Source organism: Lithobates pipiens, unplaced genomic scaffold (genome assembly GCF_037356315.1).
Source record: "Lithobates pipiens isolate NorthernLeopardFrog02 unplaced genomic scaffold, aLitPip1_a1.2 Scaffold_19, whole genome shotgun sequence".
NCBI lineage: Eukaryota > Metazoa > Chordata > Amphibia > Anura > Ranidae > Lithobates > Lithobates pipiens.
The window spans coordinates 275,618,862-275,636,464 of NW_027507764.1; the positions used below are offsets into that span (position 1 = coordinate 275,618,862).

The following is a 17,603-nucleotide window of genomic DNA, read 5'->3' on the forward strand; positions in this document are numbered from 1 at the left end:
CTGATATTACCCCCGCTCTGAGGAGGGGCCCCAGACCCTCAAAGACAAGCTGGACATCCAGCACAGGATCATCAGACTGGGCAGAAGTCTGTGGATGTACGAGGTCAGGCTGGTTAGCAGGGGACGTGTCAAAGGGGTCAAGCCGGACAACTGAAACACAAGCAGAATACAGAGAGCCCTGAAAAAAAAGGTTGAAAGCCCCACCTGGCTGAAAGTTTATCCAAAGGGTGAATTGAACCTCTTAGGAATTGAGAATGAGTGTAGTAGAAGTAGGATAAGGCCAGGTTACAGAAAGCCCTGAATAAGAAAAAGCATGAGGCTCAATGGGCATGGGCCAGACCGGCACAATTGATGCAGTTGCAACCGAGCCACATCACCAAGTGCAGCAACTGTCTGAATCACATCACCAGAAAGTCCTGAATAAGAAAAAGTAAGACGTTCAATGGTGGGCTGGACTGGCATAACTGATGCAGTGGCCGACTGGGCCACATCGCCAGATGTAGCCACTGCCTAAATCACACCACCAGGTGTAATGACTATCTGAATCGCAATACCAGGTGTAGCGACAGTGGAATTTGTGGACAAGTTAGACTGGCTGTGCATCCAAGGGAGTATGAATGTGGAAATTAGATGAATGTGGAAACTAGATGTGCCTAGGAAGTAAGGAAAGGGGTAAAGAGTCCCAAAGAAAAGACTGGAGGACCATTGTGCACCAGCAGGAACAATTTCACAACAGAAGAAACCAAAATGCCTGATTTAACGAGGTTTGCGCCTGTGGGTGCATTGGGGTAGCTGTTGGTTCAAGGTCTTATCACCGGAGGTTGATTTGCTGGAGCTGCAACATGCGGAACTTCAATAACTCATGAATGGAGAAGCCAGGGGCCTTCCTGCAGCAAAAACACAACATGCTTGGTTCAGTTGTACATGATCAATAGCCTGGCGGGGTTAGACCATTGATACTGGATATTGTGGTTTCTCAGGGGTTTTGTAATGGAGTTGAGTCACTTTCCTCGCTGCAGGGTATGCTGCGATAAGTCAGCGAACAGTTGAATGAGTATGGGTCTAGCAGCATACCCAAAGGCACTCGCCTTTTGCACAAGTTTCTCCTTAACATGGTAGAAATGGATACGTAGTATCACATCCCTAGGGGTAGAATCAGGCAAGAAAGATGGCCTAGGAAGCCTGTGGATTTGGTCGATAACCAGCTCAATGTTCTTTAAGCTCAGGCAGCAAAACTTTGATCATGCTACAGACATTTAGTATTATTGCACCAGGACCTGTCCGCCAGGTCCAACAGTTCATCTTTAATCCAGCTGTGCTCCTCAATGTTGTCATTGTGGGCATCTACACAGTGGCTGCCACGTCTCCCATTTTAAAGCAACATCAGACTGGAATTTATGCATAAGGGAGAACATATACGGTTTAATGAACTTCTAAGGGACATCAGCATGTCCTTAAGACTAATGTCCATGACTGGCTGATTCAGCATGGGAAACACTGCAATGGCATCCATCTGCGTGCTCTGACCTCCTGGAGAAGTAAGTGGAAGGCTCACCTCGTGACTGATAGGAGAAGGAAAGTCCATCCTGTTTCTGGCTTTGGCAGGGCTGCCTGTGACAGGTGTTCCAGGAGAAGAAGAGTGTGCTGCAGTGTCTGCAATGTTCATGTCACCCAGGAGTGATGGTGATGGCCCCAGGAGCCGTGACCACGGCACCATCTTGCCAGCACCAATTTGCAGGCTGAAAGAGGAAATCTGTGAGCTTCTGCGACTGTCTCTCCTTCTTACATTTGGGAGACATGCCATCGCTGTGAGGGAGAGGATCAGGCACCGTGTGGGGCTTGGTAGGCTGAAAGACACTGCTTAAACCCAGTCCAGCTGCAGAGCCCCTAAGCTAAGCGTCCATGCTGCTTGTTCGCCAGTCATGCCCTCTTTCTTTCCCCAATATTTTAATATGCCAATGATTTAAACACTTGAGCTCTGGAGGGTTTTACCCCCTTTATGACCGGCACGTTTTTTATTCAGCACTATGCTATTTTGATTATTAATTGCGCAGACATGCAATATCATAGGTGAATTTAATTTTCATAATTTTTTTCACACAAATAGAGATTTTTTTTTGGTGGTATTTGATCACCTCTGGCTTTTTAATTTTTTGCAATGTAAATGAAAAAAGACTAAAAATAAAAAAAGATAAAAAAACAATATTTTCAAATTCTTGTCATAACACATATCCAATAAAATAACATTTCGTCATGAAATTTAGGCCAAAATGTATTCTTTTTATCACATTTTTTTGGAAAATAAAGACATTTTATAATTTATAATAAAACAGTGCAGCCTCACGAGCGCCATGATTTGACTGGTGTGGCAGTGATCAGTGACAGCATGTTAAAACATTTTTTTTAATATCTTTTAATTTTTTACTTTTTTTTAAAAAAATACTTTCATCAGAGAAGTTCAATGTTACCATATTACCATAGTAACATTGTACTACTCTTGGGGGGGCGATCAGGGATTTTTATTTTTTTACACTTTGATTGCCGATACAATGAAGATCATTGTAACAGCAATGCTTTGTACTGTAATGGGTTAAGTTCATGATAGCTTTGAATATTAGTGATCTGTGATTGGCTACAACTAATTATGTGGTTCAGTGTGCTGTGATTGGCCCAGGTACCATGTGATAGCTATGGGTCAATCACAGCTCACTAGTAAAGGAAGCAAAGATGTTATGAATCATATTAATTCATAACTGCTTTGTTGACATTTGTGATCAGCGGGCCCCAAGTACCAGGATCTGCATTCCGCGGTGTCTGTACAGGCAAAATGATGTACGAGTATGTCGCTTTTCCTGTACATGCTACCAGCCCGCATGCAAATGTACTGTGGGTGGTCAGCAAGTGGTTAAAGAGGAACTGATCTCTTTAATCATTTCTGGATCTCCTCCTGTAGCTTATGGCCTGATTCACACCTATGCATTTTTAGTGCTTTTTGCTTTTTGCAGCTTTGCTCTACAGAACGCTTTCCATTGGAAACCATGTTAAATGGACTGTAACACAAATCTGAAAAATGCAAAAAGCACAAAATATGCATAGGTGTGAATCAGGCCTTACTGCTGACATCAACTGCTTTATGGACATCACTATTGTTTTCTATTGGTTGAACTAGATGAACATGTGTCTTTTTCTAAACCCAACTAACTAACTTTTAAAACCACGTGGACAGCTGCAGTCCACATTATATACATATTCTTTTTTGGGAAATTGTGTCATTTGATAAAATATATTTGACCTGTTTTTGTTTAGGATCGCAAAGTTTGATGCAAAATATCTCAGCAAACTTTTCATGAGAAAATCAGCCCAAAAAACACAAGATCGAATTCTCAGTGTTTTCCATGAGCTAAATATGAAGGATGCTATAAGCTATGTTGCAGAGGTATGTGGAGCATATTAAGCAATAGTATATGTGTTATCACTGCTGTATTATTAACACTATGTACACCTAACTTTCTTTAATTCATCTAATTTTAAAGAGCATTCCACAGAACAGAGAATGTGTCATTTTAGAGGAAGAGGAAGAGTGTGCAATATAATCGGGCATTAACTGGACCATAAACCATGAAAACAGACGTGTTTCTGTGCCTGGAAGTCAGTAGTTTCATACAGTCACCAGTATAGACGTGTTTGGGTGCATACACCCGTGCCTGTATAAACAGTTGTGCGCATTTGACATACCCTGGCAGAATTTATGATTTCTTGGCCATTTTTCAGAGATAACACAAAAACATTCCTTTCACTCATGGTTGGTGTTTGGCTGAAGCCATTTATTATCAATAAACCTTTGTTTACTCTTTTTAAATCATAATCACAACAGAAACTATCCAAATGACCCTGATCAAAAGTTTACATACCCTGGTGATTTTGGCCTGATAACATGCACACAAGTTGACACAAAGGGGTTTGAATAGCTATTAAAGGTAACCGTTTTCAACTGTGATCTGTTTGCTTGTAATTAGTGTGTGTGTGTGTGTATAAAAGGTCAATGAGTTTCTGGACTCCTGACAGACCCTTGCATCTTCCATCCAGTGTTGCACTGACGTTTCTAAATTCTGAGTCATGGGAAAAGCAAAATAATTGTCAAAGGATCTGCGGGAAAAGGTAGTTGAATTGTATAAAACAGGAAAGGGATATAAAAAGATATCCAAGGAATTGAGAATGCCAATCAGCAGCATTCAAACTCTAATCAAGTGGAAAATGAGGGGTTCTGTTGAAACCAAATCATAGTCAGGTAGACCAACTAAAATTTCAGCCACATCTGCCAGGGAAATTGTTCGGAATGCAAAGAAAAACCCACAAATAACTTCAGGTGAAATACAAGACTCTCTAAAAACATGTGTTGTGCCTGTTTCAAGATGCACAATAAGGAGGCACAGAAAGATGGGAAGCAAAGTCGAGTCACCAGAAGAAAGGCATTACTACACAAATGCCACAAAGTATCCTGCTTACAATACGCCAAACAGCACAGAGACAAGCCTCAAACCTTCTGGCATTCAGAGTGATGAGACCAAAAGTGAGCTTCTTGACCACAACCATAAACACTACATTTGGAGAGGAGTCAACAAGGCCCATGATGGAAGGTACACCATTCTTACTGTGAAACCTGGAGGTGGATCACTGATGTTTTGGGGATGTGTGAGCTACAAAAGCACAGGAAATTTGGTCACAATTGATGACAAGATGAATGCAGTATGTTATCAAAAAATACTGGAGGAACATCTGCATTGATCAGCCAGGAAGCTGCACATGGGGCGTACTTGGACATTCCAATATGACAATGATCCAAAACACACGGCCAAGTCAACCTGTCATTGGCTACAGCACAATAAAGCGAAGGTTCTGGAGTGTCCATCTCAGTCTCCTGACCTCAATATCATTGAGCCACTCTGAGCCACTCTGGGGAGATCTCAAATGTTCAGTTCATGCAAGACAGTCCACGAATTTACAGGAACTGGAGGCTTTTTGGCAAAAGGAATTGGCAGCTTTACCATCTGAGAACATAAAGCGCTTCATCCACAAATACCACAAAAGACTTCAGGCTGTCATTGATGTTAAAGGAGGCAATACATGGTATTAAGACCTGGGGTATGTAAACTTTTGATCAGGGTCATTTCTGTTGTGATTATGATTTTAAAAGGGTAAGCGTAGTTGATTGATAATAAATGGCTTTAGCCAAACACTAACCATGAGTGAAAAAAAGTTTTGTGTTCATGTTCTCTGAAAAGTGGCCAAGAAATCTTAAATTCTGCCAGGTTATGTAAACTTATGAGCACAACTGTATGTATATGCTCAAATCTGCCTTTATCGGCATAGAGCTGCATCCTGTTTTTTACAGTATACTGTCACGTGCACCAGTGTACACAAGCAGTGGTAATAATTGTAATGCAAAAAGCCTCTGAGTGATAGATTCAGGGCCATTGTCAAGAACTTAAAGGACTTGAGCTCTCCAGTCCTTTAGGTTAAGTTAAGTTATTTAAGATTTTGGCGATTAGCTGTGTTTTGCACTTCAGACAAACAAACCACATAATGCAGATGACCAGTAAACTCCTATAATCTACATCACAGAAAATATTGTGGCTCTAAATTCAAAAAAGTGCAGCAATATAATAGTTGTATAATAAGTCCCACAATTGGTCTGGGTTGATATTGCTTCATACAAAAACTGTGTCCTCTACCTCACAAACCCACCAAGACACTGTAATAGACCCAGTACTGTGGTCCAGGCTGGAGGTGTCTCCCCAGACCCGGATAAAGTACAAGCTGTCCAAAGTTGGCAACCTCCTAAAATCATTAGGAGCTTGCGTTCCTTCCTGAGTCCAGGTACAAGATGGACAGAAGAGGGTGATTGCCTAAGCCAGCTCAGAGGAGATCCCCCACTACAGCTCCTTTAAGACAGAATTACTAACCCTGGTCTGGGCTATTACTGAGAATTTTATGGATTGCCTCAATGGTGCCGCTATCGAGGTCTTCACAGATAATGACCCGTTGGCTTACCTGGTGACCGTAAAGATGGGGGCCTGGCAGATTTAAACTCAAACACTATTGACCGGGAAAACACAATGGACATGCTGACCCCAGTAGAAGACGTGGACCTGGAAGACATAGAGGTTGCACCTGTCTTTCTGGCAACCGCTGCCTCATGTGCCATTGAAAGGCAAAGTCCTTACTCTTGAGTCAAGGCAGCAGAACTCTATGGATGGAAGGAGAGGGCCCTTATTCAGCAAAATGATTCAGACCTACCACCTCTCGAGAGTGTCAAAAGCTGTCCCCCGTTGCTCAGGCAATCTTGAGGCAATGGGACTATCTGGAGTTCTGAAAAGAGGTGCTTTACCAGCAGGCTCGCATCCCATTGGAGCAAAAGGATATCGAAGTTATGGTCACACATCCTGAAATTCTGCCGGGCGGTCACTTCGAGACAGTCTGAACCAAATCCCTGTTTCAGAGGTGCTTCTTTTACCTCCATTTGCCATACTGGGTGCACCAGGCCTGTCAGGAGTGTTAAAGCTGTACCATCCACAAGGCCCCTGCAGAGAAGGTGATATTCCTAACCATCACCACCTCCAAGCCAGTTGGTGACTATAGACTATAGTAATTTCTAGTGCCCCTTCAGGTTATCAGTATGCTTTGGTCTTTGTGGACCACTTCTCCAAGTTTGCAGTGGTGGTACCCACTGGGAATCAAACAGCTACCACCACCACCAAGCACTTCTGAGAACACATAGTTCAACCCTATGGCTGTCCGAAGCGGATCCTATGTGATCAAGGTCCAAACTATGAATCTGTGATTATGACAGAATTGTGCCGCCTGAGTGGCATCTGGAAAACCCATACCACCCCCTATCAACCTCAAGGGAATGGAGCCTGTTAGTGGTTTAACCGCACCCTGCTGGGCATGCAACAGACTCTAGAACTGAGTTACCGAGACCACTGGCATCAGAACATCGGCCATGGTGTGGACCTACAATAACATGGTGCACTAATCCTTTGGGCATATGCTATTCTTCTTGATGTTTGGGTGATATGGTTGAATTGCCCATGGACCTTCTGCTGGAGACCCCAGAACACCTTACGCCAAGGGCACCCAGTTTCTGGGTACAGAAGCATTGGAGGAGTATGCAAAGGGCCAATCAGTTGGTGATGGACAAGCATAAAAAGGTAGCTACTGCGACCAGGGGACAGGTAGCCAAAAAACACTAAGCATGCTAGAGTGAGCAAGCTGGAACCCAAATGGGAGTGCACCCCATACCAAATGGTTTGGCAGCCTTTCCCACCTACTCCAGTCTATCACTTTGATTCAGAAAGGCATGATCCCGCTAAAACAAGACTGCATTGGAACATGCTGGGACCCTGTGTGTTGGGCAGCGGCAACCCCCGAATACCCACTGACCCCAGGAAGTGTTTTGACGCTGTGGATCCTCCCCCAGTATGTGAAACGCAAACAGACTGGTTTCTACCAACTATAATCCTCGAGTCTCCAACCTCCCAGAACTCAGAACATGATGACTTCACTGACAGAAGCCTAATGCCCCATACACACAAGCGAAAATTCTGCCAGCAAAAGTTCGATGAGAGGTTTTGGTACGAAAATACGATCGTGTGTATGCTCCATCGGACTTTTGCTGGCATAATACCAGCCAGCAAAAGATTGAGAGCATGTTCTCAATTTTTTCGGTCGGAAAAAGTTCAGATCAGAAATTTCCAATCGCCTGTACCAATTCTGACACGCAAAATTTCTACGTGTGCTCAGAAACAATTTGACACATGCTCAGAAGCATTGAACTTCATTTTTTCGGCTTGTCGTAGTATTGTATGTCCCCCCCGTTCTTGACGGTTGAAAGTTCAGTGAACTTTTATGTGACTATGTGTATGCAAGCCAAGCTTGAGCGGAATTCCGTCGGAAAAGCCATCCAAGATTTTTCCAACGGAAATTCCTCTCGTGTGTACGTGGCATAAAGGGCCTGTCCGCCCCATCCAGTTTCACTGTACTGACTCGTTAAAGGTGAGCCCTCTGGGCTCACACAACTGGCCTCTTGCCACCTGAGGCCGCAGAAGCACTGCTTGCTAATGAACCTTTGCTAAGTGACTCCAACGAAAGTCAGGAGAACCAACTGCCTTTGTGGTCTAACCGTGGCCAACTCCCTGCAAAATATTCTGACTTTGTTGTTTGAAACTGTTTGTTGGTTTGTGTAGCTATGTTCTATTGTGTTTATTGGTATTACTGTTGTCTCATGTGGTTGTGATGCTGTGGACAGCATCTGTTAAAAAGGGGGGAATATAGGCAGGTGCCGTCTACTTTCTCCCCTGCGGGTGATGCTATTCCGCAGTTGCAGAGGAAGTCAGGAAGAACATGACTAATCTATGGTTTCCCTGGTCACTTTGGATGTGATCCACTTCGATACTGCTGCTCCATGTGACTTGAGCAGCCCAACTGCTTAGATTCTAAATCACAGACAGACTCGATACCAGGAGGCATGGGAGGTGAGGGAGGCAAGGGTCGGACTGCAAAGCATAGAGCCAAATGTACTTAAAGGAAAGTCTCGGAGTTTGGAGTCAACGAGAATGGCAACCATGATAAACTTCTCCAGATCTCTAGATATGTCTCGGGCTGCTATCTCATCTTTGATGTTATCTGAGAGACCATGAGAAAAGGCAGCCACGAGGACCCCATTGTTCCAAGCGACCTCTGCTGCCAAAGTACGGAATTAAATTGCGTAATCGGCAACAAGTCTCTTACTGTTTGATGGACATGAGGCTCTTGGCAGAAAAAGTGGAGCATGTGGGAACATCAAATACCCTTTTAAAGGAAGCCACAAACTCTGAATAACTCAGGACAATGGGTTTTTGTGTCTCCCACAGAGGGCTTGCCCAGGCTCTATCAGAAAGCAAAAAAATGATAAAGCCTACTTTGCTTCTGCCTGTGGGAAATGCCTGGGGCAGCATCTCAAAGTACATCCCAACCTGGTTTTGAAACCCTCTGCATTGAACTGGATCACCCCAAAATCGCTGGGGAAAAGGGAGAGGAACCAGATATACCTCCTTACAGAGGTAATATTTGAGGTGGGTGCCTGCACATAGACTGGAACACAGGTTGTACCAGAACAGCAACAGTGCGAGGGTCCAGGTGAGCAGTGTGAATCAGGAGTATCTGCAATGCTATGGCAAACTGATCAATGCAGTGGTCCTGCTCATTCAACCTGGAAAAAATATTACCTACTGTCAGGAACCATGAAACAGATGGAGACAGAAAATGCTGTAAAAATCACACCTTTTTAAAAGGTGGCAATCGTACTCAAAACATAGACAGGGTTCGGCAGCCAAATCAGGTAGTCTGAACAAGTCAAGAAATCGGTGAGCCAGAGATCAGCATAGTCAGAGGCAGCTGAGGCAGATCAGGAACCAAAAGGGATGCCAGCCAGGCAAGTCTTCAATAGGAACACAGCAGAGAGTCTCTAGATAGGTTTGACCAAGGCAAAGGCAATTGATGAAATTAACCTGGTAGTTTAAATAGCCAGGAGGGGCTGGCTGTGGGCTTGACTGACAAGCAGGAGATGATAAACAGGTGAGCCACTGAGGAACGACGACTTCTGGCAATTAACCGACGGCTGAGCAACCTGAGCACAGAGAAGGAAGGACTGAGAGCCAAGCCCTGACACAAAGAAAATTAAGATCCTTATTTTAAATTCAGTGAAAGTGTTCACAAAGGTCCAAAAAATGTTACATAATTTCCACTGATCAATGAAAATGTACCATTTATGTTGTTAGCGATCAATATGTCAACAATTGGGGGAAATATTTTCATACAATGATGACGTTATCGCATGCATGTTCATCAGATCTTTATCAAATATGACGTTTTTTTAAATGATTTTCAACCATGTATAGCCAGTTTGAGTATTTATATTATCTTCCCTGAGGAAGTGAACTTAGTTTCCTAAAAAGCATTGAGAATAATTGCTGCAAATATATCAATGATATAGCCCAGCCATCCTATAGCCTGTGACTGGCTGATATGTTACTGTGAATATTCTTCAATGGATACCTGCAAATTTACAAACAGCACATGTTTTTAACTTGATTTTTTAAATAATTTTTGTAATAAACAATTTACATTATATGATTAATTGTTTTAGCATTTCTCAGCAAAAGTCCCTTGAGCCAGGGGCATACCTAGAGCATTTGGCACCTGGGGCGGATCCTATATCTGGCACCCCCCCACGTTAAATTGTAAAAATACCCCACTGTGCCCCCTGCATGCCCCAATATCTTTGTCACTACTGTGTACCCCCTCTCCACAGCTGCACCTCTGGACCCCTTTACATTATACAGCACCCTGGACCTCTGGACCCCTTTACATTACAGGAGCCTACACCTCTGGACCCCTTTACATTACACAACACTCTGGACCCCTTTACATTACACAGCACTCTGGACCCCTTTACACAGCACCCTGCACCACTGGACCCCTTTACATTACACTACACAGCACCGTGCACCTCTGGACCCCTTTATATTACACAGCACCCTGCTCCCCTGCATGTTACACAGACCCCTCCAGCCCCTTCCTTTATGCAGCCAGAGGAAGAGATACAGCAGCGCTGAAGAGAGGAAGGGAACTGCTGGAGTTCATTTTTCATATTAACAAACTAATGATTGGTTGCTAGGATCACCTAGCAACCAATCACCCGCTGGTTAACTTAAAAATTTAACTCCAGCAGTTCCTCTGTTCAACACTGCTCACTGTCTCTCTCTCCTCCTGTGGTAGAGGAGGGAGTGTCATCTTTCTTCTGCACCGTTCAGCTGGCTCTGGATGTCACCCGGGTAGTGGTAAGTTCAACACCCTGCTCGGGCAACCCCGCACCCTGTCACAGCCTGAGTCCGCCCCACTTTCACCACTTCACTCATGGGGTGGCGCCGACCTGACACCCCCAGCAGTGTGTGGCACCCGGGGCGGACCGCCATTCCTCGCCCCCAGTTGGTATGCCACTGCCTTGAGCATCAATGGGTTGGCTGTTTCTTGTTATTTAAGAGGGTGTGAACAATGCCAACTTGTGCTTGAGATAACACATGGCATACATAGTCATAATGGCACCCAAGCATCTGAAAACGCAGCACATTTGCTATTCCCTGTGACTATCCTAAATATACATTTTGAAAAAAGGGTTGGAGATCTTTTCCCTGGATTTCCAGCAGGATCAGTAGCTTATTCAAATGAATGGGCTGCTGTACCCATACAGACGCACCTGCACAGAGCCCCAATGGTATGAACCTAGCTTTATGGCTCATTTACACTAGCTTTGGTCTCTGAAGAGTGATCTGCATTCAGATCGATCTTCAGAGAGAGTTTGAAAGGCAGTGAGGGGGTACTATTTTGCCTCCTCGCTGTCTGTTTTAACTCCTTGAACTCCACACTAGCACTTGCAGAGTGGCCTCATTCACTTAGATGGGTCGGATTCAGAGGGTGAGTGGTTTTATGGAAAGTAAAAACATACCCTTAAATGGACACTTTTTTACATACATTCTGTTACATTAAAAATTACACTAATATTTATAGGTACAATTTTACAATTATAATGTATTGATCTTCTACTGTAGAAAGACATATTGAGAAATAAATAGTGACACTGTAATTCAAAGCCTGAAACGTTTGGAATTACTTATACGTAATTTTCTTTTATTCTTTTTAGGGGGAACGCAGAGGTTCTTTGGCATTTATTCGTTCACCAAGCATGGAAAACATGGCAAATGTTGATTTTAGCAGTCCTCGTCCCTCTGTATCAGAGCCATCTGTGTCCTATTTTTTGTAAGTTGATTTTTTTCAATTATATCCTTAGACAAATTTGTTGAATTTCTCATATTATACATACCAATGCAAAATAGAACCATCCAGGTGTGCAATGTGTGTGGCTTGACAGAATGAGGAGGCGGATATAAATGGGCATACATTTTATATCTTCAGAAAAAACAGACATCTGAAAAACCTGTTTACTGACGTAAACTGAACTGAACTGAAGACAGAAGATGAAAACTGATGAAATAGAATTCAGTTTTCATGTGTTTTTTAAATCAGTTTTTATGACAGGAATCATCAGGTCTATGTGAAAGGGACGCTCCTAAATCATTCTGAATTAAATGTAGGTGCAGCTGAACTACATCTGATCTGCTTAAAGTGACACTAAACAATATCCTTAGACTCCAAAAATCATCCATACACATCCACTACCTAAAGAATATGTGACCCTAACATTTCATACTCCTGATATCTGTCTATTATACCATGTACAGCTATGGCTAAAAGTTTTGAGAATGACACAAATACTAATTTTCACAAAGCTTGCTGTTTCAGTGTTTTTAGATCTCTCAAAGGCTTTAATTGACAATGACATGAAGTTTAGGCAAAGAGTCATTATTTGAAGTGTTACAATTCTTTATTCATGGCTGTTTTCTTAGGGAAATTTGTCTGTGAGCCCACCCCCAAACATGAATGGTCTCAGAATGCTTTTCTGTTGGCATGACACATGTCTAGTGTAACCCAGATAACTTCCTTATAACTGTTACAGACCCATCATACCCCTTTTACCTTCTTTAAAATAAGAGACCACACCGTTCTTATGGAGTATAAATGGCCATAACAGCCTTTTATTAACCAGATAACATAAAACTCCAAAATAACTTTATAAAACAAAGTAATAACAACCATGAGAAACAACATGTTTCAACCCACGTTTATTGGTCAGTGACGTAGCTATCTCCTCTTTCACCGAATATATATATATATATATATATATCCCGCTAAACCACACCAGTACACTGCGGGACCTTTATCAACCATCATAGGCCTCCAGCTGTGCCGCTCGGAGACACCCCCTTTTCCCACAGTGCAACCACTGGTATTCACCAACCATTTGATGAATACACCGGAGGGGCCATACTACCGATGAGCCCCCCACCCCCATTTTGTCACCTCCGTTACCGCTCCCGTCACTGACCAACAAACAAAAACACCGCCCAACTTCCCCCCCCAGCTGTCATGACGACCTTGCGGAACCATACCTGCAAGAACAAAACAAAAGAAAGGTTAAACGATCCAACACAAAGGGAGGGTGGGTGGGAAAAACCGCTTCCTCGCACGTTGGCCTCTGACTGGCTTTCCCCCAGCTCCGCCCCCTTTAAATATGGCCGCCCCCCCCACCCACGCTCCTCCCGGAACTCCTCCCCCTGGGCGTGACTGGGCACCTCGTCATGCCCAGCCCTGCTCTACGTCCCCCTGCGTGTCCTACGCTCCGGCCTTTCCTTGACTAGTGTAACCCAGATAACTTCCTTCTAACTGTTACAGACCCATCATACCCCTTTTACCTTCTTTAAAATAAGAGACCACACCATTCTTATGGAGTATAAATGGCCATAACAGCCTTTTATTAACCAGATAACATAAAACTCCAAAATAACTTTATAAAACAAAGTAATAACAACCATGAGAAACAACATGTTTCCACCCACGTTTATTGGTCAGTGACGTAGCCATCTCCTCTTTCACCGAATATATATATATCCCTCTAAACCACACCAGTACACTGCGGGACCTTTATCAACCATCATAGGCCTCCAGCTGTGCCGCTCGGAGACACCCCCTTTTCCCGCAGTGCAACCACTGGTATTCACCAACCATTTGATGAATACACCGGAGGGGCCGTACTACCGATGAGCCCCCCACCCCCATTTTGTCACCTCCGTTACCGCTCCCGTCACTGACCAACAAACAAAAACACCGCCACAGCCTGATAGGATGACACCTCAACCTAGAGGGCCCCTCCACACCCGCAGGGCCTGCTTTATCCCCCCCTGCAATCCCAGGGACCACAGATCAAGTCCCACATCGGTAAGGTGCACTCCGTCCCTCCGTAGGTAAAGGCCGACATTCTGCTCCAGCTCCCTGTGACGTACCACCAAACCCCCCTCCCGGACCAAAAACCTCCCAACCACCTTGTTAACCCGAATCCTGGCCTTATTGAGCCTGTCTACGGACCTAGCCATGCGCCACACGGTCCTAGCCAATATATCGGACCACACCAACAATGTGTTCGGAAATGCCGAACGCAGGTACCCCAGATCCGACTTTACGTCCACGATCAGATCCCTGACTGTCCGCACCCCCAAATCATTACCCCCCGCGTGTATCACCAACACATCTGGCGGCCCGCCGAACCGCACATATTTCTTAACCTCCGGGACAACCCCCCCACATCATCCCAGGCCTACCCAGCCACCTGATCTGAGCCTCCATCCGAGATATCCCCAACTGCCTCCCCTCAGGTCTGGCGTCCCCTCTCCTGGCTCCCCAGAAAACATAAGAATGTCCCACGATCCAGACAAGGCGTGAGTAACCTCCATCTGAAACGAAAAGACCAAACAAAATAATGGACAACCCCAGGCGAACACAGCAAGCAATACCCCCCACCCCCATCACATTGCCCCTTTTTTTTTTTTTACGTGTTTTTTACAGAAAATTCATTCCCAAACCAAACCTGGCCTAACGTAACTGCGGAATCGTTTCGATTCCCATCTCCCCAACCTACGCACTGCAGCCTCGTCCAACCCGCACCTGGCCGCCTCAGTGGCGGCCCCGATCCGGAAGGAGTGCGAGGCGTATGCCGAACCGTCCATCCCCAGGTTACCAAGACATTTTCTCAAGACCGCCACGAATTGAAATCTAGACAAACAAGACCCATCCTCGTGTACCAGCAACGGCCCTCCACCAACCACCCTCCTACGGAGAAAACACCCCACCACCTCCACCGGGCACGCTGCACACCCAGGCAACGCAAACAAACACACCCGAACCCCTTTTCCCCGTTGATCAGTTTTCGATTTACGCAGCACCACCGACAACCTATCCACCCCGATGAGTACATCCTCCACCAACACCCCCCCGCCACGGCCCTAGACGGGCTAACCAGTTCCCCTACTCGAAACGCCCCGAAAAACGCTAATGAAAAGGCCGCCGAAAACAGCGACACCTCATAAGAGGATGAACACACGACCCCAATTGTTGCAACAAGGCCAGCAAATTAGCAAAAGTAATAGGCCTACGCGTATACGGTCGCCGGTGAGCCTTCCGGTAATCCTTGAGCGCCTGCCGCACCCAAAAACCCTTCGTCCAATCTGCCTGTCCGCCCAATTTGAACCAAAACGCCAAACCCGCCAGCTTCTTCTCGATAGACGACACCGAGCGCCCTTCTTCCATATTTCTGGACACAAAATACAGGACCAACAGCTGCATGGCCGACCCATCCTGCTCCACTCCCGCCTCCTGCACCAGAGCCGACCATTCCTGCCACACTCTCGTATAGGCCCCCCACGTCACGCCACTCACCGACCTCCGGATCCATCCTGCGGCGATTCCAATACCAGCTCCCACATCCAGCCCGGGCAATCCCTGCCTTCTTCGTCCGCCTCCGGAGCCAAGGCCCTGAACTTGTCCCACTGAAAGCGAGACAAAGCGTCAGCCAGCGTGTTCTCCACCCCCGGGATGTGCACAGCGTAAAGAAACACGTTCAATTGCATGCAACGCAACACTAACTGTCGCATCAGCCGAACGACAGGTTGTGAAGACGCCGACATACTATTGATGACCTGCACCACCCCCATATTGTCACAGTTCAGCCTAAGCTTAAGGTCCCGCCACGACTCCCCCCACAGTTCCAAAGCCAGCACTACCGGAAACAGTTCCAGCAGTACCAGATTCCGCACAAGGCCCGCTGCGACCCAGGAGCGAGGCCAGGGTTCCGCACTCCACCGTCCCTGGAAAAAGGCCCCGTACCCCGTGGACCCTGCCGCATCGGTGACCAATTCCACATCGAAATTGCTCACCGGGCCCGACATCCACATTGCCCTGCCATTGTACTCAGCCAAGAACTGATACCACACCTTCAGATCTTCCCTGTGTTCCCTGGTGAGGCGAATGAAGTGAGTTGGGGAAGCGACCCCCGCCGTCGCCGCAGACAGCCGTCTACAGAAAACCCTCCCCATGGGAATAATCCGGCAAGCAAAATTAAGCTTGCCCAACAACGATTGCAACGAGCGTAACCGAACCTTTCACAGACCTTGAATCTCCCTGATGACCCCGCGTAAGTCCACCAACTTAGCCTCAGGCAACCGGCATTCCATAGCCATAGAATCGATCATGATGCCAAGGAAGCTCAGTTCAGTCCTAGGACCCTCCGTCTTATCGGCAGCCAATGGCACGCCGAAGCTCTACGCCATGTGCTGCAACGTAGAAAGCAAAATCGCACACACATTCGAAGAAGGAGGGCCCACACACAAGAAATTGTCCAAGTAATGTATGAGCGACTCCACACCCGACACGTCCCGTACCACCCACTCCAAGTATGAGCTAAACGCCTCAAACATCGCACAGGAAATGGAGCAACCCATGGGCAGGCATTTGTCGACATAAAAACGGTCCTGCCAGCAACATCCCAACAATCGAAAACTCTCGGGGTGCACTGGCAGCAACCGAAACGCCGCCTCCACATCCGACTTCGCCATCAACAGCCCCTTCCCGTAACGCCATACCCAATGCACCGCAGCATCAAACGACGTGTAGGACACCGTGCACGCCTCCGGGTCAATGAAATCATTCACCGACCCCCCTTTCGGGAAGGACAGATGGTGGCTCAGCCGGAACTTGTTGTGTTCTTTTTTTGGGACCACCCCCAATGGTGACACCACCAAATCCCCAATGGGCTTGCTCGTGAACGGCCCCGCTACGCGCCCCAATGCCACTTCTTTAGCCAATTTTTCCGACACCACCCCAGGATGTTGTAACGCCGACCGCAAGTTCCCGGCCTGCAAAGGGACCACCGACAACCCACAAGGAATCCTAAAACCGTGGCGGAAGCCGGCCCCCAGCAACCCTGCCACAGCCCGGTCCGGGTATCTATTTAGCAAAGGCTGCATCCTTTCCCACATCACCGGAGTCGTCCCTCTTGTGAGCAGGCTCTCCGGGATGTCTCCCTTTCTTAAAACACCGGGCGAAGGTGTGGGCTCCCCCACACCCCGAGCATTCGTGCTTAAACTTGCACGTTCCCCCGAATTTGCACGTGCCTTCATTAATTTGCCAGCACACTCCCCACTTTTTTCCGGCCGGCGATCCTGAGGAGTGGCTACCCCCGGCCCCCCCTGGAAATAACTGCGAAGGCGTCCGTGCAGCAGCCATGAGCCTCATCCAGAGGCTAATGTCCTTATGGTCCCAGCGCAGCGTGGGCCGGACCGCCCGACGCTGGCGGAACTGCTCGTCGTACCTCAACCAAGCAGTACCCCCATAAACCCTGTAAGCCTCCCCGATAGCCTCCATATAACAAAACTTTTCTCCTATGACGCTGGCCATGATCGCGAACGCTTGCAACCAGTTGGCAAACGTTCGCGGAATCAATCTATAACGCCTCTTCTCTTCATCTTCCTTCTTGGAATCGTCCGGCTTCACCCGATCCAAGTTAAACTTCTCAAGGGGCAATAGTGAAAATATCTCCACGTATTCCCCCTTGACAA

The 17,603-nt window shown here is 46.3% G+C and overlaps 1 protein-coding gene across 3 annotated transcripts in view; it reads left to right on the forward strand.

Moving 5' to 3' along the window:
• Positions 1 to 17,603, forward strand: part of SLC9A3 (solute carrier family 9 member A3) — a 631,205-nt gene that overhangs the window by 491,585 nt on the left and 122,017 nt on the right. For all 3 annotated transcript variants that reach the window (XM_077491947.1, XM_077491948.1, XM_077491949.1), the window contains exons 10-11: positions 3,307 to 3,436; positions 11,741 to 11,856. In XM_077491947.1, the coding sequence (XP_077348073.1) occupies positions 3,307 to 3,436; positions 11,741 to 11,856 (246 nt within the window). The remainder of the gene's footprint in view (positions 1 to 3,306; positions 3,437 to 11,740; positions 11,857 to 17,603) is intronic.